At 49.7% G+C, this 27,167-nt stretch overlaps 1 protein-coding gene and 1 long non-coding RNA gene across 4 annotated transcripts in view; both read right to left on the bottom strand.

Annotated features, from left to right (window-relative positions):
* Nucleotides 1-19,527, bottom strand: part of ZFAT (zinc finger and AT-hook domain containing) — a 146,012-nt gene extending 126,485 nt beyond the window's left edge. For 2 of the 3 annotated variants that reach the window (XM_020893094.2, XM_070476962.1), the window contains exons 1-2: nt 18,344-19,527; nt 870-1,046 (exon numbers count right to left, since the gene is read on the bottom strand). In XM_020893094.2, coding sequence (XP_020748753.2) covers nt 870-1,046; nt 18,344-18,518 — 352 coding nt within the window. In that variant the 5' untranslated portion in view covers nt 18,519-19,527. Of the gene's footprint in view, nt 1-869; nt 1,047-1,869; nt 2,321-18,343 lie in introns of those variants that run through there. The other variant, XM_070476961.1, reaches the window with a different exon arrangement.
* Nucleotides 19,528-21,635: 2,108 nt separating this feature from the next.
* Nucleotides 21,636-23,749, bottom strand: LOC139038433 (uncharacterized). The gene is made up of 3 exons (XR_011491391.1): nt 23,668-23,749; nt 22,729-22,930; nt 21,636-22,115 (listed from the first exon to the last, which is right to left on the bottom strand). It is a non-coding gene; the product is annotated as an uncharacterized lncRNA (long non-coding RNA).
* Nucleotides 23,750-27,167: the final 3,418 nt, after the last annotated feature.

Genomic DNA, 27,167 nt, shown 5'->3' with positions numbered 1-27,167 from the left:
TCTGACACTTGACTGTGAACCTGAAGGATTCTGCGATGGGGATCCTTGCTCCAGGGACACATGGGCCATCCATATGTTTCTAAGATTACCTGTACTTATTCATTCATGACGTATGTCATCGTAACCGCTTCCCTTCTGTCTTCCCTGTTCCAGGCATCATCCGTGGTGCTATCACCGTATCTCTGACCTCATCCTCACAGCACCCCCTTGCGACAGGCAGATCTGTTTTCATTTTTCAGGTGAGCAGGGTGAGGCTCAGGGAAAACATCACCTACTTCAGGTAATGCAGGAGCTGGCGCTGGAACTGGGTTAAACCCACACTTCTCTGACAACGAGCCTGTCCTTTTTGCCCTGTTGGATGGTGCTGACTCCTTTCATCCATCCATTCATTCATTCATTCATCCCTCCATCTACCAACCAGACACTGGAGAAGCACCTACAGACACGGGATTCAGGGAACTCAGAGACACATCCTGTCTGAGCAGATCTACAAACGGAAATTACTGCGGCTTCTGGTTGGAAACTTGGGATTCTTCTGAGGCCCTACACCTGCCAGACAAAAACTCAGCACCAAAGCTGCTATTCTTATTCTTCTTGTCACTCCAGCATGCATAACTCTTTGCGACCCCATGGACTGTAGCCCACCAGGCTCCACTGTCCATGGCATTGTCCAGGCGAGACTACTGGAGTGGGTTGCCATTTCCTTCTCCAGGGGATCTTCCCAACCCAGGGATCAAACCCTCGTCTCCTGCACTGGCAAGCGGATTATCACTAGTCCACCAGGGAAGCCCTAGAACCAAAGTGTTTGAAAGCAAACGAGCAGCACCACTGCCCACAGGCACCCTTGCCTAGCACCCCAGCCCCCTTACCATCTCCGGGTTTGCCTGGGTTGGTGGGCTCAGGGGTGCTCAGAGGCCTGAGGGGAATGATGATTTCATCCGCATTAACCCCTTCCTCTGCGTGCTTCTCGGAAACGTGGGAGAGGAGTTCCGACTGACTTGGTGAGAAAAGGTTACAACATTTACACATGAAGATGGCTGGGTTTTCTGCAAGGAAAAAGAAACAAAACAAAAGCAAAATATGTTACTTCATCTTCACAAAAAACAATGGTTGCATCCAACTGCCAAAGAAAAAATACTGAAGGCTGCTCGTCTGAGCAATGGCCAGCCTCCCACAGGCTGCATCTGGCCAGGCAGCTCGCTTCTTGCTTTATGTGGCCCTGGCTGCCAGAAAATTCTTTCTTCGCTATTTCACGAGGCAGTGGGCCGACACGGCGCTGCCACAGTGAGGGTGGAGCCCAGGAGGCACCCAGGTCCCAGAAACCAAGTCCCTCTCTGCCTTCAAAGAAAGGGTTTCTCCACCAAGCAGGCGGGGTAATGACCTATGAGAATTCTTTACCAAATAACACATGAAATGGAAATTTAACAAAGCAGAACATTGCTTCATCAATGCAAGTCTCTCGTGAATACCGCCAATCAATATTTTATTTTTTCCAAGAAATGCTTCGTTCCTAAGGAACCTAAAATGCTTCCAAAACAAGAAGAGATTACAGTGATACGTTTCTTTCTTCATAAGAGGCCATGTCATTTTCAATGTGTGTCCTGCTGACCCCACAATGACCCCTACAATTTAGGCAAAGGGGGGTTAGTCATCCCTATTCCATAGCCGAGGACACTGAGGCTGTGAGAAGAAGCAACCTGCCCAGGCCAAAGCCTGGACTCTGCCGCCTGCTTCTGACATGACCTCCATTTGGCTGCAGACCATGAGCTGAGTTGCCCCCAGGTTAAAGCTAAAATGCTTATCCCTGTAGTCAACCGAATGTGAAATGAAAATCACTCCAGAGAGGAGCATAATCCCCAAACCACATACCAAGTGCTGTCGTGGTCATTTCAGCGTCTGTGAAGCCACGGCCATGGGGTGGCCCCCACGTCAGGCATCAGGGACTCGGGGATGAACTGGGCGTGGGGCCCTCCACAGATGAGCCACCAGCCCACTGGGGAGACAGACAGCCCAGAAGAACTGCATTGCAACGTTTTCACTGCATCTGTTACCCAAGTAGCCTGGACTTCCTCTTGATTCCTGCTATGCTTTCAGGAGAAAGAGAATTCTGCGACAGGTAACAGAGCAGCATTTGGGGGACGGCAGGGCTCCAGTGAGGCCCCCCAGTCCCCGCGCGCACCAAGCACTGTCTGGAGACCACCCAGGTAAAACTACGTGTGCGTCTGCACACGACCAAGTGATGGCACGGCCTGTAACTAACCTCTGCCCGGGGGCCCCCACAGCCCAAAGGCCTGGGCAGCCCGGGACGACTCCTGGCCCTGGCCACCTGTGTCAATCGGCACACTTCCCAAATGCCCACTGTGGGTCCAGTGCTGGGTCTGGGGTTCCCGGGGTGCCGGCGGAGACTGACCACACCCGACCCAGGACGATGTCACAGAGGAGAGGGTGCAGCATGGGATGGAGACAGGTGGGGAGGCAGCCCGCAGCTGCGCCAAGACCAGGGAAGCCATGCCCCAGGGAGGCCGGCCTGGCATGCCCCCTGCAAACCCATGCCCTAGATGGTGACAGGGAAACGCCTGCCACCAACCAAGGGGCCAAGAGCCCCGAAGACACTCACTGGTGACTCCTGAGCAGTGGTTCTACTTCTCGAGATCTGGCTTCATAATCATGCAAAATGCAAACAAGGGCTCTGCACAGAGATGCTCAACACGGAGGTCATTCAGGACAACAAGTTCCAGAAACCACCTGCGTGCTCCACAGCGAGCATGCCAGGACACGTCCCCCAGAGCAATTCTGCAAGCTGCTGAGAACCAAAGAGGGAAGAACCCTGGACGGCATGGAAATGCTCAGAATGAACGTTCACTTCTACAGAGTGGGACGCACCACAGCTTGACAGGTACGTGGCTTTGTTCCTAAAGGAGAGACAGATTTACGGGTGGATGGACGGGAGAACAGATGGCCAGGCAGAAAGGATCCTGCCTGCCGGACTCTTTTTTAATAGTCACTTACGGATTTCCTACAACGAGTCTATGCATGCGTTCTCAGTCGTGTCTGTTTGTGATCCCTGTGGACTGTAGCCCACCAGGCTCCTCTGTCCATGGGATTCTCCAGGCAAGAATACTGGAGTGGGTTGCTGTGTCCTCCTCCAGGGGATCTTCCTGACCCAGGGACAGAACCCAAGTCTCATGAATCTCCTGTTTACATGAGTTTAAAAATCAGGAAGGCTGAGACGCGAGGTAACAGGTACACACGGCATTCAGGTCGTGGCTCCAGGTGATGAGCGCTGAGTGGCTCGGGCAGGGCAGCCTCCTGCCAAGGCTGCTGCCTCCAGCCTGCCCGGGGTAGCTGTTCGAGGAACGTCTGAGCTGAGATGCTGCTGCAAACAGCAGACACCCTGGGCAGAGGGAAGGCAGAGATACTGGGCTAAGGTGCTAGGAAGGCTTCCCAGAGGAGGCACTGAAAGGATCTCGAAAGCGCCCCTGGGAAGGGCCCTCGGGCGCCCAAGGGCACCAGACTGGGCTCCAGGACCCGCCCCACAACACAACCTCGCGTGCTTCCCAAGCTCTTAGCTACAGGTGCAGCCCTGGGGCTCAGAGAGGCTGGCCTCAGGGGGCACCCAGCTTGACCTGGAGAAGGCAGTGGCACCCCACTCCAGTCCTCTTGCCTGGAAAATCCCGTGGGTGGAGGAGCCTGGTGGGCTGCGGTCCACAGGGTCACTAAGAGTCAGACACAACTGAGCGACTTCCCTTTCACTTTTCACTTTCATGCACTGGAGAAGGCAATGGCAACCCACTCCAGAGTTCTTGCCTGGAGAATCCCAGGGACGGGGGAGCCCTGTAGGCTGCCGTCTATGGGGTCACACAGAGTCGGACATGACTGAAGGGACTTAGCAGCAGCAGGCCCAAGCTCTACAATGTGCAACACGGCCCCTGGGGTCAGCATTGACGGGACATTGACGGGACCACACGGCCCCCGGGTCAGCACTGACAGGGACACAGCTACACAACAGCCGGCCGGACCACACGGCCCGCGGAGCCATGCTGATGGATCAGCTCGGCTCTGCCGTCCTGAGTGCCGCCCTGTCGGCGGAGCAGGCCGAGGTGTCCCCCTGGAACGGCGTCCGTGACACGCCCAGGCCTCTGACTCGGAAGGAGGCCGAGCGCTCTGCAGGGACACGCGGCAACCACAGCGCAGACAACGAGACGCCGAAACACAGGGGACGGGCTCGTCGGGCTGCAGCCCCAAACGGGAAGAACTCTTCATCTACCAAAATAACAACAAAGCCGCTCTTGTCATTTTTTCATAGTAGATGCATATGGAAAAAAAAGGATCTTATAGCCTGAAATATAAGCATAATTATGTTGTCAACTAATTCTGATGAAGATGCTATAATTTGGCTGCATTTTTAGGTTCAATTACTGTGCACTCATCCTTATCAAAAGGACTCGGGAGGGGAAATGGCATGTTCAGCACAAGGAAAGTCACAGAAGTCTAGAGCTTGAGTACACAATTTCTGTGATTTTTTGCCAGTTTGTAACCAGCTACTCTGCATGGTTAAAATGGAAAATCTTAAAATAACCGCATCAACAAGTCCTCGTTTCTGAACCCTGATTTGCAAACACTCCCAGCCTAGAAGAGCCGGGTCCTGCCTGTGACCTCTGACCCCCCACCTGCTCGCCCTGCCTGGGGACCAGAGACGAATGAGTGAGGGCCTCTGTCCACTCCTCCCAAAAGAAGGTCACAACCTGGACGGGCCTGCAGTCCGGGGGGGGGTGGTGGCCGGGAGCTCCCCTGGGCGCTGACGGGTCACGGTTACGAGCTGGCCGGGCCCCCCACCCCCGCCTTTGCAATCGGGCAGCCCCCGTGTCGGCTGGAGCGGGTTCGAGCCTGAGGGGCCCCCCCCACCTCTTGGGCCCCCAAGGAAACCGGCGAAGGAGCTGAAGTTACGGGCTCCGGCCAGCTCCCAGCACGCCCAGCCCGGCCCCCAGTCAAGGAGGACTCTGCTGCTGTCCTGAGCAAGGGCACCTCCTGTCGGGGTGCGCAGAGCATAGCAGGATGCAGGCGCTCCAGGTCTCCCAGCCCTCGGCGCCCCCTTTAAAAATCACTGCTGTTGATTATTACAGGAGTCACAGGGTGAAGCTGTGGAACAGTCCAATAACACAGAAGCATGCGGGGTAGAGACAACACCTGACCATCCCCTGGGAAGGAGAGTATCCCGGAGCATGGGGCTTCTGCTGTGCATCCGGGAGGGAAAGAGGCAGGGGCACCCCACGCACATGCCCCCGACGCCCCCTGGGGGGCTCCCAGCACCCTGGGGCCTCTTCCCTCCCTCCACCCCCAGAGGAGGGAGATGCGATATCGGGTGTTACAGACAGGGACCCCGAGCATAAACTCCGAAGTCATTGTCTCACAGAAGCAGCGTTAGCAGCAGCCCCACGTCTAAGAGGTCTCTGCGTCCCGCAGGGCTGGATTGAGGCGGCTCCCGGGTGGGGCAGCAGGGTTCAGTCCAGGCCCCTGCCCACCTCTGGAGGAGGCAGGGATCAGCCCCAGGACCCCCCACACCACCTGCCGCCGGAGCCCCGCCAGACCCAGCGTCACCCATCCTCCTCTCAGCCACGCTGCCACTAGGAACACAGGAGGGCTGGATAAACGTCAGGTGAACTGATGGCTACAAATAGCCTAAATATTTATTGATAACCATAAGGAGACAAAACGCTCATTACTAGACTATGAGATTTCTCTATTTAAAAACTATAGTTTAAAAAAAAGCTTTCTTCCTTCCTCTCCTCAATCAGTATGTCATGCTCTGGTTTTTAACCATCTTTTACTTGGATTGATCAACTTTAAATAAAGAGAGTTCAACAGACAAAACTAACATCCTATTAAACTACCGACCTCATGAAAAGTCGGATGGCAGATTGTTTGGGGGTTAGGTTTTTGTCTCCCTGTTGTTCACTTGCCCTTAAGTTATTAAATTCGTAAGAGCTGGCAGCATCCCAACAGGAGCAGAAGCATTTTAGTGACGCGCAGCCAGACCGCTGTCACATCCAGGGTAGCGGACAAACCCTCCTATTGTGCAGCTCAGTACAATCGAAAATACTTTTTCCCTTTATCTTCAGAAAAGGAGGCCCAGGTGTGATCAAAATGCTTTCCTTCCATTTAGTCTGTTTTGCACAACTTTTAAGGAGCTATGGATATGCCTAATATAACATCATCATAGCCATCGCACTTTCTGAGAACTCGCTGTAACCAAAATAAAGGAATTCAAAGAGGAAGAAGAAGAGTTGGAAGTTTAAATCAATTACACCCTCACCGTGAGGTGGCAGCACGCAAGGCTTAGGCCAGGTGTGTCTAATCTGCACGACACTCCCCTGAAATGGGTTTCATTATCGCATTCCTCAACTCTAAGACAGCATCTATCTTCAGACGCATGGATACTTTACAATACAACTAAAAGAAGACTAAAATGCTACCAAATAAACTTAGGCATGTCTTATCACATCAACTGTAGGACACCTCCTGATGTTATAGATATTAATATGTGAGTCTTTCAATCAATGAAATGCAGAGACATTCCCGGGTTCCAAAGGAGATGCAGCATGAGCTGAGGGCCTGGGAGGCTGGACTCCCGACAACCCCTGCTCATCCCCTGGAAGGCCCCACATCCCCACTCGGCACCCCCAACACACACACTTGCCTGGGGGCCCTGCCTCTGGGCTCACCTCCATGACAGCACTTCAAACTCTGCTTTCAAGAGAAGCTTGAAAAGTTGACAAAACCTTCCCTGAGGGCCACACTCCCTGTCACCTCTCATCCTGATGAGCAGGGTGGCTGCTAGCCCGCAAGGCACCTCTGTGAGAAAGGGAAAAGGGCACCATTTCCTAAAGACATTAGCTCCCCCTGTCAGACAGTGGTCACAGCGTACTGATTTTGTGAGAACAAGATACTTCACTACCACTCGCAGAAAACTGTCATAATGAATACACGACTCCACGGCATGAAATGATGCCCTTAGATGTGCTACTCTTGTGCAGTGCGCAACCTGCACAGCTGTACACAGTGGTCCCTAACGAGTTGGCCACTAAGGTATTACTCTCCCATGTTACTGATGAAGCAGCTGTAACCTGCCCCAGCATATCAAGTTCAGGCCTATATGTTTTCAAAACTACTCGGTCAACACATAAGGAACTTAAAAAAATCAGGTAGAAACACAGGTCAGGGCCGATGGGACCCTGTGAGGAACACAAGAAGCCTTGGGCCCCACCCTATATCCTGCTTTGTGGCTACAGAGACATTTTTAACAATTAAGCACAACTAAGAATAACTACACTACAAAGGGAACTTTACTCCCTGTGTGTTTATTTTGTGCAATTTACAACAGCAACTCCCTTCAGGGAGCAGAAAGCTAGGAAATGAGAATGCCAGATGCCCGGCCACCAACCCACCAGAACACACACTTAATAAACATGCCTCCACACGGCTTGGCAACAGGTCTGAAGCAGGGAACACACAACCACCACATACAGTGCATCAGTTTTCCTTGGCAAAAAAAAAAAGGTTACCAGCCCAGAGTAAACCCAGGGTCTTTAGGCCAGAGTGCGCATCATACACGCGCCAGCAGCACCCTCTGGTGGCCGGTCTGAGCACTACACCCACCATTCCTGGGATGAAGCCATTCCCAAGACCTGCAGCAAGACCCTCATGAAAACACAGCGAACACTCCCTGAGTCCTAACTCCGCCGGATGCCATCCTTGGTCCGCCACCCACTTCATGTTCACATTAACCCAGTGAGGGAGGGGCGGCTCTCCCCACTGGTAAGCGAGTACACTGAGCCCTGGGAGCGGACTCCGAGGTCACCAATAACGGGGAGCACAGTGAGCTGAGAGGCCCAAACCTGGCCCTGGACCGCCCTGGGCCCCGCAGCCCTGCGCCCGGCACGCGGACCCGACCCGCGGACCCGACCCGGCCTCCTGGGCCTCCACGCCCACACTTGCTGGGCGTCTGCTGGAGCCGCAGGGCGCTCCCAGCTCGCTGACCGACCCCTCCAAGGCACCGCCGCAACCGAAGCAGCAGGAACGGTGCCCACCTGAGTCAGGACCTGGATCCCCCGCTCCCCACCTCCACGGTGGCGGGCGGAGTCTGCCTGAGTCTCTGAGCCTTTCGAGGTCCTAGTGAGAAGTGGCCTTCGAATGGCTTAAAATGGAATCTGCTCTCCGAGCCTTACCCAGAGGCTCATTTACAGAGACACAGAGCCGCCTGGACAGAACCCAGGGTGTGTGGGCAGCCCCAGCCAGCGCCTGCTGCCCCCACGGCCTGGAGGGGCCCCAAAAGGCACTTGCATTCCCACCTGCTACCTCCACCCCCAAGAATCACCCCCAAGATGCCACCCCCAGCTCTGAGGTTCAGTGGGTGGAAGTTCCAATAAATGCATGCCCTCATTTGTGGTATTATTACCATGCAGCTCATGAAATGCTGATGAGCACGCCAACTTCCATAGACCACAAAGTTAACATTTCTATTAGATGCAAAGGAGATAGCCCCTGGGTGTTCCTTTGTTGAAAGTGGATTAACGAAATAAAATGAGAAATGCTCAGTATCAGCTATAATTAAGCCTAGGCTGAACAGTGGCATTATAATTTTATGCATACGCATTTCTTCCACGTTGAAACTTGGCATAATTTTTTTAAAGTTATTTTTAAGCACTCGCAAAGTGAGAGCCCTGGGCAATAGAGTCTACTCACATTTACCATAATCACAGCTGAAGAGCAGCCCTGGGGCCCTTTCCGTGGGAAAGCACCACAAATAATTTGATGTAAACAGGAACCGCCTCCCCATCACCCAGTTCTCTGAGTGGCGGCGCTATGCCCGCCCCAGCAGATGTGGGGGAGGCTCCAAGGAGGTGGGAGCCTGCACGGGGACCCGACATCACCACTCCCCTTATGCAAGTCACCGAGGTGGCCCCAAAACTCCCAGGCCAACCACCACGTCTCCAGGTCATTTCCACGGGGTAAACAAGATGCGCAAAGTGCTCTCCAGTTCTAGTGTATCTGTGGGCTCCGCAATGCCCATGGCCACCGCCACCAGGCCTCTGAGTTTCTGGTCAGGGGGTTTGTTGATCTAGTTTATTTGGGTTCCTTTGTTGGGCGGGGAGGGGGGGCGTCAGTCTTAACGTTGGAAGGTGACGGGCCGCCTGGAGCCTGCTTCAGCACTGGGCCTCGGGACGGAGGCTTCGGGCTCAGACCCCACTGTGGCTACTTCTGCGTGGCTGGAGGAGCTTCTCCCTTGACGAACCCACATGTCCTTGGCTGGAAACCCAGAGAGACCACTGCAGCCGCCCTGCTGACCTCACGAGGACCGACGGTGAGGGGCAGGGGTCAATCACACGGAGGAAACACCGGCAAAGGGCTGCTCCACGTGCCACAGGCGCAGAGCAGAACCGGGCAGGGCAGGGCAGACGGGCTTGCACACACAACCCAGCCGGCAGGTGGACGAGCCTCAGCACACACACCGCTCCCGGACGTGCAGATGGCCGGCGTACGGACACTGCCTCTCGTGGAGAAACACACACACGTGTGGCTCCGCGAGGGCTGCCCCTTAGACCACCAGGGCGCAAGAGGCCCAACGCCCCCAGCCAGGCCCGCGCCGTCCACAGGAATAGGACCACTGGTGTGATTTCAGGTTTTTCAAGCAGCCGCATTAAAATGAAACAAGGAAAATTAATTCTAATACTACGCTTTGTTACCCCAGTATATCCAAATATTATTCTTTCCCTTGTAATCCGTGAGATTAGAAACGGATGAGAGAGTTCAGCGCTCTTTTTTTATTGTGGTTGCTGTCTAAGTATTCCGTCTGGTGTGTGTTTTCCACTTACAAGCACGTGACAGTTTGGCCTAAAACACAAATCTACTCTCACGTTCTCTCCAGGACTCCATCCAGCAGCTTTTTCACTGCAGACTAGAGAAATGGGGCTTGCAGGGCCCACTCCCTGGCAGCCAGTGGGATGGGAGAGGGCCTCCAGCACCCCAAAATCTTTGAGGACCCACAGACTTAGGAAAATGGAGACAAGGAATTAGGAAGCTTAGACCACGCCGACCAGAACTCCTGTCCAGGCCGCTGAGAAACAGGAGCTCTGGACACGGCAAGGGAGGAGAGGGTGGGGTGAGTTGAGGAAGGAGCGTTGACGCAGACTCTCAGGACTAACGCAGACAGCTCGTGGGGGGCTGCTGCAGCGCTCGGGAGCTGACCCCGGTGAGGACCTGCAGCGGTGGGGCGGGTGTGCACACGCACGGCTGACTCACGCTGTTCTACAGCAGAAACCAACACAACGCTGTAAAGCAATTAGCCTCCAATGAAAGAAAAACAGGCTGAAGATGGGGACCTTTTCATTTATTATCATGACACAGGCCTCAGAAGCTGGCTGTCCGCTCTGGGTTCCTGAGGTCATAATCAAAGGAGATAAAATTACAACTCGACAGGAACTGTGGGAAACACACAAATTCAATGGCAAATTTGAAATACCTGCTTTACTTATCATGAAAGCCTGTGACTGGTCTCAGTTACAAAGCATTTTGAACTCGACAATTAATTCCAGAAGAAAGAACTGCCCTCTAATACTCAGATGTGTCTAAGGTCTGTTCAAATTCCAGAGCAGAGCTTTAAATTTAAGCAAGAGCCACAGGGAAAAGAATTTTCCAAACCCCACCAGCCACCCAGCTCCAGGCCACCAGAATCACCTGGTCCTTTCCGCCTGGTAACTAACACAGCAGTGTACTCTCCACTTACCTGGGTCATTCAGTTTTTTACTGGGGAAAAAAGAAATTTTCAACTTAGTCACACAATTCAGCATTTAATGAATGCCTAGTATGTACCACATACTATGTATGCTAAGCACATTTTAAAATGAGTAAGATACAAACTCCAGAAACATAAATAAATAATTCTGTTTTGTTCATGAAAACAATCTAAAATGACTGTGGTTTTTTGTTTGTGGCCCAAATTCATAGACTCCTGCTTTAGAAGGGAGAGTCCAGTCTTCCAGCCAGTGCCCTACACTCCCCTTATTAGTTGAGCAGCTACCTCTCTGTCTCCCGTCCCATCACTTCATGGCGAATAGATGGGGACACAATGGAAACAGTGACAGACTTTATTTTCTTGGACTCCAAAATCACTGAACATGGTATCTGTAGCCATGAAATTACAAGACACTTGCTCCTCAGAAGAAAAGCAATGACCAACCTAGACAGCACATTAAAAAGCAGAGACGTTACATTGCCAACAAAGGTCCATCTAGTCAAAGCTATGGTTTCTCCAGTGGTCATGGACGAATGTGAGAGCTGGACAATAAAGAAATATGAGCACCAAAGAACTGATGTCTTCAAACTGTGGTGCTGGAGAAGACTCTTGAGAGTCCCTTGGACAGCTAGGAGATCCAAGCAGTCTAACCTAAAGGAAATCAACCCTGAATATTCACTGGAAGGACTGATGCCAAAGCTGAAGCTCCAATACTGTGGCCACCTGATGTGAAGAGCTGACTCACTGGAAAAGATCCTGATGCTGGGAAAGGTTGAAGGCAGGAGGAGAAGGGGACAACAGAGGATGAGATGGCTCATCACCGACTCAATGGACATGAGTTTGAGTAAACTCCTAGAGATGGTGAAGGATCAGAAAGCCTGGCATGATGCAGTTCATGGGGTCACAAAGAGTCGGACACGACTGAGAGTCTGAACAACCACAACCACTCTGTTTACGAGGCAGGGAACTTTTAGAAGGTCAGGCAGCCGGTCCTCCACCCTGATCCGGCTCCAGCCAGTGCAGCCTCGGGGTGACCCTGGCAAGACCAGTCCCTCCCACTCATCTGACTAGGCTACCCAGTGGCCCCTGGGTCTCCTCCCCTGGAGGCCCAGCATCCCAGTCCCTCCGTCGTGCCTGACATCCACACGGGCGGCTGCCACCTCTGTAGACAAAGGTCTGTCCCGAGCTCCTGCAACAGGTCCTTTCCCACACATGACCCCGAGGGGGCGACAGAGGGCAAAGGAAAACTCGCTCTGAGCTGCCCGAAATTCTGGAGATGATCACGCTAAGTGAGGGAAGTCAGACAGAAAAAGACAAATATCATATGATAGCAATTCAGGGGGAAAAACACACAGGAACTTATTTACAAAACAGACTCACAGACTAGAGAACCGCCTCATGGTTACTAAAGGGAAAGGTCGGGGGGAAAGGGAATAAACTGGGAGTCTGGGATTGACATGTACACACCACTGTGTTTAAACAGATAACCAAACAAGGACCTGCTGGAGAGTGCAGGGAACTCTGCTCAGGGTTCTGTAATAACTAAGTGGGGAAAGAATTTGAAAGAGAATAGATACACGTACAACTAAATCGCTTTGCTGTATACCTAAAACTAACACAATGTTGTAAATCAACTATAGTCCAATATAAAAAACTTTTTTAATCATAAAAAAAATTCTGCAAAGTGGAGAGGGCTGCTTTCTGATCACCAAACTTAAAAAAAAAAAAAAATTCAGAACCTAGTTTTAGCTTTAACCTCAGTTTCTCAGACTTTTCTGAAACCCCCTTCAATACAAACTAGGTCTCCATTACTTTCTCTTGCCCACTCCCCCACCACCCTCCACTTTGAAGCAATTTCCCCAATTTGTAATCATGTATTTGGTGGTGTGTTTATTTGCTTAACCTCTGTCTCCTCTAAAAGATTATAAACTCCAAAAACATCAATGTCACTTAATTCAAAATCAGTTAAAAGCTTAAAGAAAAAAAAAGAAAAGCTTAAAGAGATCAATGAGGTTAACAAACATATTTCTAAACAGAAATGCTGCAATTCCTTTGTCAGAAGGACTAGAACATTTCCAGAATGTTCACCTTAGAACCCCTGAGAAGAACGTTAACCGAGGCACTCAAGTCCTGCACCCTAGAGAAACACCCAAGATCCAGGGTTGGGGGAGAAGGAGCGGCTCAGGGTGGGACAGCTGCCAGCCAACCCAGAACCCCCAAAACCCGCAACTTCACCGGCCCTCTGACTCCTGCCCAGGGATGGCTAAGTGTGGCCACATGGCCTCGGCCTCCTGAAAATTGTGGACCATGCCCATGTGCACGGAGCCTGGAAAGGTTCGGGTCCCCATGCCAGTTCAGTTCATCACTGTTCCTTCCTCTAAAAAGAAACACGGACGAAGACTGGCTGGTCTCTGTGGTAAAGCCCAATCAGCCATCAGTCCCACAGGCCCTGCTCTGCTCCACGTCTCTAAACCTGCCCCAACCTCCGTGCCACGGCCGCCGCTGCACCAGACAGCACCTAACACCGGGTCTCGCTCCTGCCAGCGTTTCTGCCCCTCCAAAGAACATCCTCCTGTGTATTCTTTATAAGCCCAAGAATGACTAGAAAACTACAGTAATTCAGACAGTGCAATGCGGACCGAGGATAAACAAACAGATCAATGGGACAGACCTAAGAGCTCAGAAATGGACCTACATACGCTTTCAACAAAAGGACCGAGGTGACTAAGTGGCTGGGCTAGGGGCACCTGCGCTCCACCCTCAAGCCCTCAGTTCTCAGAACTTAGTTCCATCATGCCGTCCGGCACCATCTCCCAAAGGATCCGCTTTCCACTGCTAGGACTGCACGAGGCCCTCAAGAGGAGTCGGCGAGTCACATCTGACTCTGCATTCTCGCTTCCCCGCACAAAGCTTTGCACAAACACTTGGGTGAACCAGGGAATCTGCTTAGAAGAAAGGAGGGAGGGAAGGAGAGAGGGAGGGAGGGAGTACCCTACAGAGCAAGGCAGTGGTGGTGGCCCCTGAAGGAGAGGCCTGCTGGCAGAGATGGGAAGAAAACATTCAACAGGAAGAAGAATAGGACACCCTACAGGGAGTCCTGGGGCCGACTTACAAAGCCCTCCAAGTTGCCAGGACATCCAGGACCCCCATTTTCCAGAATGCTACTCCCAAAACCCCCTGCGCCTTGGCTCCGGATGCCATAACTGATCTGGTCCTCTCAACCCCCTACACCCCCAACAAGGCCAGCAGCTGCCTCTGAAGCTGCTCCCCACCCTTCCATCCTGCCTTGGTCCTGACCCGGTGGGGGCACAAAGGTGCCGGATTCCAGAGTTAAGCAATTTGCAGCTCCATTTGTTACATGATTTAAAAGAAGAAAAGTCTGTTACCCCATTTAAAGTCTTTTTTTTTTTTCTATTAATATGCCAAGCATGATCTGCTTGTGAAAGCTGCTCAGTCGTGTCCAACTCTTTGTGATCCAGTCCACGGAATTCTCCAGGCCAGGATACTGGAGTGGGTAGCCTTTCCCTTCTCCAGGGGATCTTCCCAACCCAGGGATTGAACCCAGGTCTCCCACATTGCAGACGGATTCTTTACCAGATGAGCCACAAGGGAAACCCAAGAATACTGGAGTGGGCAGCCTATCCCTTCTCCAGCGGATCTTGCCAACCCAGGAATCAAACCGGGGTCTCCTGCAGTGCAGGCAGATTCTTTTACCAACTGAGCTCTGGGGGAAGCCCCTATCATCTGCTTATAAGCTGTGCTCCCCATGCAGAGGCCCAGGCTGGAGCTCTGGTCAGGGAACTCTATCTCACAAGCCACAACTAAGGGCCCACGTGCCACAGTGAAGATCCAAAATCGCACATGCCACAACTAAGACCCAGCACAGTCAAACGAAGGAAAATAAATTTTTTTAAGGTGACTCCACTAAAAAAAAATAAGACTGTAACTTCAAACCTGTAATAAGTTTTTAATACAGTCAACATCTGTCACACTTTTCCAACCACAATGTTTTCAAGAAGCAAGTGGGTGACAGAGCACTTGGCCGCAGGGCAGGAGACTGGGTCTGGGTGAAAGGGATGAAGAGCAGAACCACCAGCCTCCAGGGTACCGGGACCAGGTAGGCAGGACTGCGTCTCCTGCAGATGCAGGCGCGGGTCCCAAGAGTTACGTGACTCCTCTCAGGTCAGGAATCTGATGAGAGCAGAACCCAGGCCCCAGAGCATGCTTTCATTCCACCCTCCAGGCCGTTCCTGCCCTTAAAGTTGACACCTGCCCTTGAGAAATTGCAAAGACAGTGAAAGTTTAACGGGATAAACAGTAGAGAACAAAAAGAAAACTTAACTCCAGGCTAAATCCCTTCTACATAATTAAACTGGCCCCTCTCGCTGGGGAGGTTTGCAGAAGCAGCCTGCATGAAACTGTCTATAAAAGGAAATGCAATTACGGGAGAGTCTTTTTAATATATCTAATTCCTGACTGCCCTTGCCTTAGGCAGAAACTTAATTCTACTGAAGGATAGCTGTCTTTGAAAAGCTGTTAGGTAAACTGTAAGGTAACACAGGAATCACTGTTCTACCAGGACTGAGAAGGGAGCAGTGTGGTAACAGACAGATGTCCAGTTCAAGGCAGCGTCCATCATGGCGGGCCCACCACCGAGAAGCTGCCCCTTAAGAGACCAAATGCAACTCCACATTGTCCTTCATTGTACTGACTCTCCTGCTGTAACCCAACAATCAAGCAAAACAGGAGACTCTTTTCAGGAATTAGAGATGGCAAGTTCATAGCAATATATTCTAAAACATGATCTCTGTCACTTATAGCTGAAAACTCAAGGAAACTACAACAATGTCCAGGATCGTCTTTAGAAACTGTTAGGTAAACTCCAGAAGAGAAGTGGGCGGTGCATGCCATGTATCTATACTTGGGAGAAGGCAAGCACCAAAGACAGTTCTGTAGGGAAGATCAGGTCTGACTCCACAGCGGATCTGTTCCTTCTACTTCAACCTTTATATTCTATTGCTTTTGCTACCAGTTGAGAAATGTTGCCTACAGCCTGAAATATACAGGATGGCCCCTTCTCAAGGCTCTGACCTTTAAAGTACAACACTTTTCCATTCATACAGGTAAAAACCTGCAGAACAGAGAATAAATGTTTGTCTTGGAGGTTTATAGGAACATTGTGGCCAGACCTAGGAGCACAGCTGCAAGAACTAAGATTCAGACACCAAGAAGTCTGCACCAACCAACCACGCCCCCTCTCCCCTTTCAGTATAAAAGAAGCCTGAATTCTAACTCAGGTACAATAGTGCTTTGGGACACTGGTCCATCACCCTCTCAAGCTGCTGGCTTTCCAAATAAAGTCACTGTTCCCTGCCCCAGCGATTCATCTCTCGATTTACTTACCCATCGTGTGGCAAGCAGTACGGGTTTTGGACTCAGTAACATCATTAATGTCAGAAAGCATGCCTGGCATAGTTCACAGCTCCTGAGGATCTGGGTCTGCTCCATCATCACATACACACACACAAACACACACACACACACTTTACCGTACTGGCTCTCCTTATCAGAATCTGACACAATGGTACGAGGGCAGGACATACACACAGACACAGACACACACAGACACAGACACACACACACACTTTACTGTACTGGCTCTCCTTGTAAGAATCTGACACAATGGTACGAGGGCAGGACACACACACACACACACACACACACACACACACACACTTTACTGTACTGGCTCTCCTTGTCGGAATCTGACACAATGGTACAGGGAAGGACACACACACACACTCACACACACACACACACTTTACTGTACTGGCTCTCCTTGTCGGAATCTGACACAATGGTACGAGGGCAGGACCAAGGGTCCAAGGGCTCTTTACTCATCCGTGCCTGGCATGTAGAGAGTAGTATCACCAATGCTTCAACTGAAGAATCCATGAAACGTGCCCCTGGGGTTTGGGCACCAAATACCATACATAAGCTCAAATGCCTTCTGCAACACTCAGTATGGGCAACACTCATAACTGCTTCAACATGGTTATAGGCTCAGAAGTTGATACTGGAGGGGCCATTGTTGAGAGTAAGCCCTATGACACTAAGAGTTAATTGCTTAGTCATGTCCAACTATTAGGGACCCCACCGACTGTAGCCCACCAGGCTCCTCTGTCCACGGGATTTTCCAGGCAAGACTACTGGAATGGGTTGCCATTCCCTTCTCCAGGGGATCTTCCTGACGCAGGGATCGAACCCGGGTCTCCTGCACTGCCCTTCCCGACCCAGGGATCTAACCTGGGTCTCCTGTACTGTAGGCAGATTTTTCCAGTCTGAGTCACCATATGACACCAAGCTTATATCAATATTTCTTAAGTCACTGGGCTCTGCCAGGGAACCAGGCTGGAAGGGGCAGGAGGTGGTCAGTGCAGCCAGGCATTCACTCTTCCCTTCGCTAAAGGTGCCCTACAGCACCCACTGGAGGTCGGGCACTTGAACTTCCAGGAGCCAGAAGTACAAGCCGGGCAGGCACCCCGAGTCTGGATTTCATCCCAAGCTCGAGGAAGTTGATTTTTAAAGCCTCAGTTCTGCCATTTCCAAACTGTATGAAGTTGACCTCTCTGAACTTTTGTTCCTCGTCAGTAAACGACATACAAATTAGAACTGTTGGTAGAAAGTGAGCAGCAGAAAGCACGAGGTCAGTGCCCCAGTGCAGACGCTTCTTAATCCCGCAGGAAGGAGCCCCAAGCTCAGCGCCAAGGGGCTCGGGCCAGGTGTTCAGAAGATCCATCCTGCTCTAGCGTCCAGGGGCAGAAAGGCTGCGTTCCCCCGCCCGGAAAGCCAGAGACGGACGGCTGCCTAGAGGAGGTGGCATTTCAGCTTAACTTTAACGGGTGAGGACCAAAGGGCCCCCAGGGCTAGGCGGCAGGTAGACGATAAATTACAGTTTATCACAGGATGTTACAGGGTTACCGGCAGCCAGAATGCTAATAATCTCTGGCGTTTATGGCTCCCTCTTCAGGACACCACGAAACTTCCCTTCAGCAGCTCGCTGGAACCCTGTCCCTTCAACACATCCTGCCCAAGGAACGTGGGTCTGAATGAGCTACCCAATTCACAGAGGAGGAAACAGGGCAGGCAAGAAGGAGGCAGAGCGGCCAAAGAGTCGGCGGCGCGGGGATTCGAACATCCCGCCCGCCGGCACGCCTGCGCTCGGTCGCTGGCGCGCGCCCCGACCCCACCCGTTGCCCTGGAAACGGCCCCGCGCACGCGCGCGCGCACTGCCTTCCCTCGCTCGTTCTTCCGCTAGCATCCTCGTTACTTTTTTTCTCAATAAAAACCCGAGGCGGCGGGATACTGCCAGCGACCGAACGTGCCGTCGAAGGACGCCGCTACGTCCGCTCTCCGCCCGGGGCAGCGGATCCCTCCGCCGCCCAGCGGCCCGCGCGCTCCTTCTCGACTCCGAGCTCGCAACGGCTTCCCGCGCGCCGCGCCGCACCCCACCCCCACCCCTTCCCCACCCCAACCCCCAGCCCGGCTCACCTGCCGCCCGCGTCTCCATGGCAACGCCCCCGCCGCGGAGGGAAAAAAAAGCGTCGGGCTCTTCCGGGCCCCCTCCCGCGCCGACCGAGAAGGCGGGGCGCCCCGCTGATGCTTCGCTTTTTATTTTTATTTTTTTAAGAAAAGAGCCGGCGCGGTTATGGCGAATCTGCGGCATTCAACATGGCGGATGGAGTCTTCGCCCTCCTCTTCCCGGGGCGCTGACGTCGGCGTCGCGGACGTCAGGCTCGGATGACCCTCCCCCCCAGCGGCGAGAGCGCCCGGGCTGGGCCGGGCTACTGCGCATGCGCTGACTCGGCGGTCAGGCTTAGCCATCCGGTTCGGCGGATCCACGGGCTCCGCGTTTTGAGCCTCTCCTGGAAGAGGGCTCACGGGAGGCCGGGAGTGAGGACTGCAGAAGCGCGAGTCTATCCCCGGAGCCGGCGTCTGCCTGCCTGTCCCATCCTTGGACCGCACCGGGCTGGACGAGGAAGGAGAGTTTCAGCGCTCTTATCCCAGTTCTCAGCGATTTGACTTTTCTTGGCTTTCATTTATTTACTAATTTGTCAATCGGGCGGTCACAGCCGACCTCGCTCGCTCTCTTTCCAAGGTTGCACTGTTTGCAGATGCTTTCCGCTAGGAGTCAGTTCAGTTCCTCGCTCAGTCGTGTCCGACTCTGCACTGCAGCACGCCAGGCCTCCCTGTCCATCACCAACTCCCGGAGTTTACGCAAACTCCTGTCCATCGAGTCGGTGATGCCATCCAACCATCTCATCCTCTGTTGTCCCCTTCTCCTCCCGCCTTCAATCTTTCCCAGCATCAGGGTCTCTTTTCCAGTGAGTCAGTCCTTCTTATCAAGTGGCCAGAGGATTGGAGTTTCAGCTTAGATTTAGTCTTACAGATAGAATTCAGCCGCTGGAACCCCCTCAACCGAGCGCCTGCCTTCTCTCCGCGCTCCACAGTGTCTTGCAGAAAGTGTTGGCTGGCTGTGAGCCCGCCACCCCATCACTTACCGCTATCCCTGAATCTGGCTTGCAATCTTCTTTCTGCAAGTCGCAGTATCTGCTTGAGTTCTAATGACCTCGTTTTCCTTTGCGTTCTACCACTTCCTTCAGATCTCTGCTCAAATGACATATTGTAGCGGGCCCTGCTGGGCCACCCCATCCAAAGGAACCTTCCTAAGTCACTTTATGTTTTCTCCATAGGATCTATTACTGTCTGACGTTAATTTATCCCGATTTCGTCCTGGTCACCCCTTTGGCCACCAAAACTAGAAACAGCCTGACAGTGATTTATTAAATTAATGAGTTCCTATTGCTTTTATTTTAAAGGTTAGCTTCTGTTTATAGCAAATGTCTTTCATTTATGGTAGTAATCGTTTAAAGTTTTCTTTTTAAATCCAACTTGTTTACATTTTCTAAAATTAGTCGACTTTGCATGTGGTAACAGAGATAAGGTAAAATAAATGTGAAAGTGAACTTGAAGTGAGAAATTTGGGAAATACTGATTTGTTTTTCTCGTTCTCCTGAAATGCTAATCTTTGCCTGTTGTAAGCCTTTTCCTGAAATAACCTCCCCTCTTTTGTGGCTCAGTTTAAGGAATTATCTTTCAGCTCATGACTGTTCCCACTTCGCGCCTGCACCATCCCAAGCCCACTGCATTTATCTGTTTGCACAGCCCCCTCCCAATGATCTAGACCATGAACTTCTTGCACAGAAGACACACAGATTTTTTAATCTTTGTTTTCCAGCTCCTCCTGCAGTGTTACTCAGTGAACACATTTGTTCTCATTGGCACTTGTTTTCCAGCTAGTAAAACTCCCAGGAACATCCCACAACTCTGGGAGATGGTAAGGGACAGGGAAGCCTGGCGTGCTGCGTCCATGGGGTCGGGAAGAGTCGGCCACGACATGGCGACTGCAGAGCAGCACAGAGCATTGAGCTGGGGGGCAATGGTTTGATTTATAGGGAACCTTGTCTTGCTCCTTAACCCTGTTTGGGGGAAATAGAGACCCAAGATTATAAGACCCTAAGACCCCAAATTTACCCAGTCCGTTAAATATATCTTAAGAGGTATCCCCGCCCACTCCTTTTTAGCTTCACAACAATAGGAGGGCTAATTTGGACAAATAGAATATCCTTTTCAAGAAGAGAAAAATGTGCAGAGAGGTTAGGTGGCTTTCTGAGCTCACACAGCAGGTCAGTGAAATCCCAGGTGTAGAACTGGTCTCCATGCCCAGTACTCTCCCCACATCGCCTGTGGGATGTGTCCACAGTACCTACCACATCCCCAAAAGGGCCACTCCAAGGCAATCCTAGGGTTATTGCTACACACCCACCACCTCCCACAGTGCTTCCCAAGTCTCAAGATAGATGCCTGAGTGGAGCTCATCACAATCTTTGGTTTGCAAATGAACTGCTCAAAAAGCTGCATGGATGAGTGTTCCCTTTCAGATGGATAAATATTTGCAATAACCACTATTTTGCTGTAAATCGATTTCTGTCAGGAAATTAGAGTTGTTCTGAGTTGCTGACAGTATTGGTTTTGTGCTGGGTTGCCTTTCTAACAACAGCATTTAAATGTTAGTTCTTGATTAGCCAATGGGTTACTCCTGGATGTTGTGACCAGAATGAATTTTGGAAATGAAGCAATTTAAAATTTGTCTCAGAACCCAATTGCATCAGAATATTAATAGTCAAATTAAAAAAAAAAAAAAAAAGATGGATTGTGAATGACATTCCTGAATTAATGTTATGGACAGCTATGATTTTCTCTGTTATTCTCATGGTATTTTCTTCCTTCTCTGTTCAAAGAAGAATCACTGAGCCCCTATCATTACTGGCCACGGGCATGCAGAAATGACCAAGAGACAGTCCCTTTCTAAGGGACCAGATTTGCAAATGGAGAGATGAGTCCGCCCACGGCACTGCTCAGTGATTGGCATGTATTCAGTCAGCAAACATCTTTATACTTTCCATTTGCATACTGTCCCAGAATGCCTTCAATTAGTGAAGGCACATTAATAGAAGTAAATATAAATTGCTCAGAATTGTCTAAGTAATAGCATCCTGCTTCAGCGACAGTTCCTAGAGGGCGTGAGCCTCCCAGCTTGCCCTCTGGTGGCCTTCAGCCTCTCAAGACAGGCACGGGAGTGAATATGTGCCAGAAATGTATTACATGAAATGACATTTCATTATGCAATAATAAATTAACATAATTGAATATATTTGTGTCAATAGTTTTATAATTATATCTAATAGCTCTATGGCAAACATGCATTTACATGAAGCCAGAATAATTTGTATACATAATTTTATTTTCTTGAATTTGCAGGTTTTGATAAAGGATACATAAGAGGGAGCGCAAAATAATGGACCTGAAGGCACAATGCTAAAAATCAGAGGTTGGAATAATCACAGTGTTAAAAATCTGAATAGACACACTGTAGGAAAAAATTCATTTAAAATTGTATATAAAAAAGATGTTGTAATATTCAAACGATTTGAGCAACTTGAAAACAGAATTATGATCTTAGGAAGCAACGTCTTTTCTCGTTCTTTCTTTTCAGCGGCCATAGGGTGCTGTCTCCACCAGCACACACACAGTGTGCCCTCAGCACACACGTATTGATCTTAATAGCATTTTTCCTTAGCGGTACCCAGGGCTCCTTCAGAGAACCCAAATTCACGTCTGGAAGCAAAAAGAAATTGCAATGGCCTGAGACATCTTGCTGTTGCCAGAAAACCAGGCTGCTGCCAAAAGTGCTGAGCTATTGCTGAAAGGACAAAGAAATCAGGTGAAAGGGAAAGAGGGTCCCTCAGGTCAGGTTTTAACAACTTAGATATAACAAAGAGTAACTAGGTCTACAGTTGCTGATTTACAAGAACAAGTTGAGTCTGTGAAAAGCCATGAGTCCTTAGAGATCAAAAAGGAAAAGTTAATATTATTTGTAATGACAAAGCTAGTTATAACTCAAAGTATAAAAACAGCATTTTGGTAAGTAGGTAAGTTTGGCATATATGGAACTGTTTCTTACTTGAAGTTTGGTATGTCTGTTTGGGAAACAGTGTATCTGTGTAAGTTGAGAAAAACAGATAACTTTACTATAAGTCAAAGATTTCCAAAAAGAGTAAGAACTGTACCAAAACCAGGAAGGGTAGGTCAAGACCAGCAGCCTCCAAAATAACCGGGTAGACGGAATGTTCATAATTGGTGCTGTGAGTTAATGAATTAGCCAGATGTCCTAGCAGAATGGTTGATGGATTAAACTGCTGTATGGTCCTGCTGATTATAATGAATGCTAATGAGGCATAATCGAGTTAATTGTAAACTGAGGTAAAACATCATGTACTCAAAATTCAATGGACATGGAGATTGCAAGAACTTACTTCTAAGTCCTGTTGACTTAGCAGTTGAACCTGGTCGGAGGGCGTCCCAACCGGCAAATGCCTGCTGCTGCTTGAGTCACCTTGAAAGGTTCAGTGTTCCCACGAAGAATCCATCAATCATTGACACAGAGGCTGTGATTTCTGTGTTCCTGGGAAGGAGATGATCGTCCTGTCTTGTATCTGATCTTGCAATCCTGGAGAACTACAAAAATGCATCTTCTGTAGCTAACACATTGGTTGAATCAATAGTTCTTATTTTTACAAATAAGTTTAAGTATGGGTACAGTAAAAACTTTTGTGTTGTTAAGGTGGTTGAAGCTTTCAGGAGAAGTTATGTTAGACTCATAGTGAAATAGGGCAATTTGACTCAGTGGATAAATGTTTAAGGAAATTTGATTCACAAAGTTTTAAGTTTATCAGCTGTGTTTAAATAGTTTACCCAAGAAAAGTTAATAGATTTATAAGTGTAATAAATATTCTGTAAAGCAACCACAAGCGGTAGTAACTGGGCAATGTAAAAAAAAATTAAATTTTAAAAAGGGAGGAGTGGCCTTGGATCTCAGCAGCAAGGAGGGTAAAACAGGAGGGCTGTCAGAGACTAGGCGTGTACCAGACCCAACACGGAGGCCCAGGAAACTGATGGAAGGAAGGGAGAGGGTTGGAAGGATGGAGGCTGGATCAGGGGATGAACACTGGGGAGAGCCTGTGTGTGCAAGCTGGCTGGGACCTCTAAAGACTGCAGCAGCTCTGCTTCCTGTGGCTTCCAGCTTCCTCCTGGGACAACCCGTTAGCCTAGGGATGCCCTTCTCACGGTGATGGCAGGAGCCAAAAAGAGCAAGTAGAAATGGCAAGTGCTTTTTCAAGTCTCTTCTACCAGCGCACTGCCAGTGCAAGTTACATGACCAAACTCGGAATCAGCCAGAAGAAAAATGTACTCACCTTTTTGGTAAGGGAAGAGAATTTTCCAGCACAAAGAGTGTCTCCTTAGGGTAGAGTGAAGAGATGGAACCATTAATATAACCTACCACTCCTTCCTGGAGAAGGAAGTGGCAACCTGCTCCAATATTCTTTGGTGGAAAATCCCATGGGTTTTCCCTGTCAGGCTCCTCTGACCACGGGGTCACAAAGAGTCCTCCGACAGGACTAAGCGACTAAACAACAGCAACAACCACTCATTCCATCATGAACCCACAGGGAAAAGTCATAAGCGTGTACTCAGGGGAATTCCCTGGAAGTCCAGTGGTTAGAACTCTGTGCTTCCAATGCCAGGGGTCCAGGGTTTGATACCTGGTTGGGGAACTAAGATCCCACAAGCCACATGGTAAGACCAGAAAAGCAAATTAATTACTTTTTAAAGAAGGGTACCCAGTAATTTATTTTCTAAAGAGCCAGCCGACCATGTGTTTGGATGAATAGAAGAAAAGATTTGGTCATTCAGGATTTGGTATAAACAAGGGATATATATTTAATCTTGAGTTTCTATATACGATCGATTTGAGTTCAGGGTTGATTCTGCCATTTGTTGCCTGTGTGACCTTGGACAAGTGACACTCAGTCCATGGTGAATGTTCATTCTCCTGGTCTGCCTTCTCCCAGCGACAGCATCCACCTTTCCTCCAGGAACTTCCTTGCCCTGGTGGAGTGATTTTTTTTTTTTATATCACTATTATTGATGGTATAATTGACACTACTGAGCTCTGTGACCCTGAGGCCCCCATTCATGGGCCCATCAGTAAAACTGGGGGAGAGTTAGATTAAGCGGGATTTCATCAACTCACCACTGCAACACCAGTTAGCCAAGCTGCCAAGCCTCCAGTCCTGACATGCTTGCAAGTCCTGAAGGTTTGCTTGCAAGCATGAAGCCCTGCCACTGCGCTTGTTAAAGGATTGTGATAAAGAGCAATGTCTGTAAGGCAAGACAACTAGGCGCCCTGTGCAAGTTTTAAAACATTGTCCCAGTTTCCCCATTCAGAAAACAAGGCTGATCATCTCCACTGCAAGGGCTTAAATTGTGAGGCTTAAATGAATTAACACACAACAGCTAGGTTTTCTTTTACAAATTCAAAGCAGTGATCCTATGAGACTATGGAATTTGATATCACAAAAACCTAATTTGTACTTTCATTTTCTCCACCCTGCCTTCACATTTTGGCAGTGTTTGGGTCAGTTAAATTATGCTGGTCTCTGCAGAATTCAAATATCAGAGGGGCCTGCCATCCAGGCTTGCTGACTGGTTCTTTGGTCCTTACACACCACTGACACTAATGTCAGGGAGGAAGCCAAGAGCAGTCTGGCCTGGAAGTCATTTGCTGCAAATGAAATGAATCCTGAGAAGAGTGAGGGTGAAACCAGCCCTCCCCAGTCTCTAGAGGGAGCAATGCCTCAGGCCACCTCCTCCAGGGAACAGACTCAGACAACCATCAGCTCCTCTGACCCCCCAGTCACCCCCCAGCCTCGGGTGACGTCCGTCAGTGCCGACATTTCCCAGGACTCTCGCTTTCTACAATGCATTCCATGGACCATACTGGGGCCGTCAGGTACACAGTCCACCTCACCCCCTGCTGAAGCTGTGTGTCTACCAGGAGAAACCCAGATCAGTCTTACCTTCCTGAGCACCTTCTGCCTCACCAGGCTCTCAGAAACTATTGTCCATTTGTTGGAAGGAAGAGAAATGGAGTGAATAAATGTCTTCACTTTCTACTCTCAGCAGATAAACATTAACAGGAATATCTGGGGACGGGAGTTCCCTGTTTAGACATGCATGTGGGCATCTCTACGGGGGCTCCCAACTTAAGGTTTAACACAGAATATTGGGGTTAAAATGACTTTAAAGATCTTTACATCAAACCTCCTTATTTTCAGATGGTTAAACTGAGGCCCAGAGATGCGAAGCCTGTGGTTCACCCGGCAACCAGGATTGTGAAAGCATACAAACCATGTGCTACAAGCCATTTTCGAGAAGTTGGAGATGTTTAGCATTCCTTTCCTGGGAGAAGACAGCATTCAGTGGGTAAACGTATGTTGATCTTTAAATATCCAAAAGGCGACTCTATGAAGAGCTCCTTAAGAAAACAAAGTGTAGGGACTTCTCTGGTGATTCAGTGGTTAAGACTCCACGCTTCCACTGCAGGGTGCTGCTGCTGCTAAGTTGCTTCAGTCTTGTCCGACTCTGTGCAACCCCAAGGTACATGGGTTCAATTTCTGGTCGGGCCCAGCAATCCCACTGCTGGGCATACACACCAAGGAAACCAGAATTGAAAGAGACATGTGTACCCCAATGTTCATTGCAGCACTATTTATAATAGCCAGGACATGGAAGCAACCTAGATGCCCATCAGCAGACGAATGGATAAGAAAGCTGTGGTACATACACACAATGGAATATTACTCAGCCATTAAAAAGAATGCATTTGAATTAGTTCTAATGAGGTGGATGAAACTGGAGCCCATTATACAGAGTGAAGTAAGCCAGAAAGAAAATCACCAATATAGTATACTAATGCATATATATGGAATTTAGAAAGATGGTAACGATGACCCTATATGCGAGATGGCAAAAGAGACACAGATGCAAAGAGAGAATAGCAGTGAAACATGTATATTATCATATATGAAACAGATTGCCAGTCCAGCTTCAATGAATGAGACAGGGTGCTCAGGGCTGGTGCCCTGGGATGACCCTGAGAGGTGGGATGGGGAGGGAGGCGGGAGGGGGATTCAGGAGGGGGGACACATGTACACCCATGGCTGATTCATGTCAGTGTATGGCAAAAACCACTACAATATTGTAAAGTAATTAGCCTCCAATTAAACTAAATAAATTAATATTTTAAAAATTTCTGGTCGGGAAACTAAAATCCTGCATGCTGCGTGGCATGGCCAAAAACAAGAAAGAAAGGAAAAAGAAAACAAAAGATTAAACAGTCGCCACTAGACTCAGTGAATGCTCTTAACCCTGTAAATGCCCAACCATGAAACTGAGAAATAAATTATAAAGAGAAGAATCAAAACAGGGGTAGGGAAAATGCTAAAGACAAATACCAGTGGGACAGGATATGGAGCAGCTGGAGTTCTCAGATACTGCTTGTGGGACAAGTCATGGCACAACCACTTCGGAAAACAAGTTGATGGCTTTTGACAAGGCTAAACTTAGATCTGCCCTGTAATCTAACAAGTTCACCCCGAGGAACAGACACAACAGAAATGCACCTGCTTGTTTCACCAAAAGACGTACAAGTTCTTCGCACATCACTCTTCAGAGCCCCAACTTGGAAACTACAAAACTGCTCATTAACAGTAAAATGAGCAAATGAATTTCAGTCTATTCACATGACGGAATACTATATAGAAGTCAAAAACCTTTTTGTAAAGAGGCAGATAGCATCTCCAGCTTTGTGGACCATATGGTCTTCCCAGCTCTTGTCACTGTAGTACGGTGT

This window comes from Odocoileus virginianus, chromosome 15 (assembly GCF_023699985.2).
Source record: "Odocoileus virginianus isolate 20LAN1187 ecotype Illinois chromosome 15, Ovbor_1.2, whole genome shotgun sequence".
In the NCBI taxonomy this organism is placed as follows: Eukaryota; Metazoa; Chordata; class Mammalia; order Artiodactyla; family Cervidae; genus Odocoileus; species Odocoileus virginianus.
Note: the sequence above shows the minus strand (reverse complement) of the source record. Positions and strands in the feature narration are given on the sequence as shown.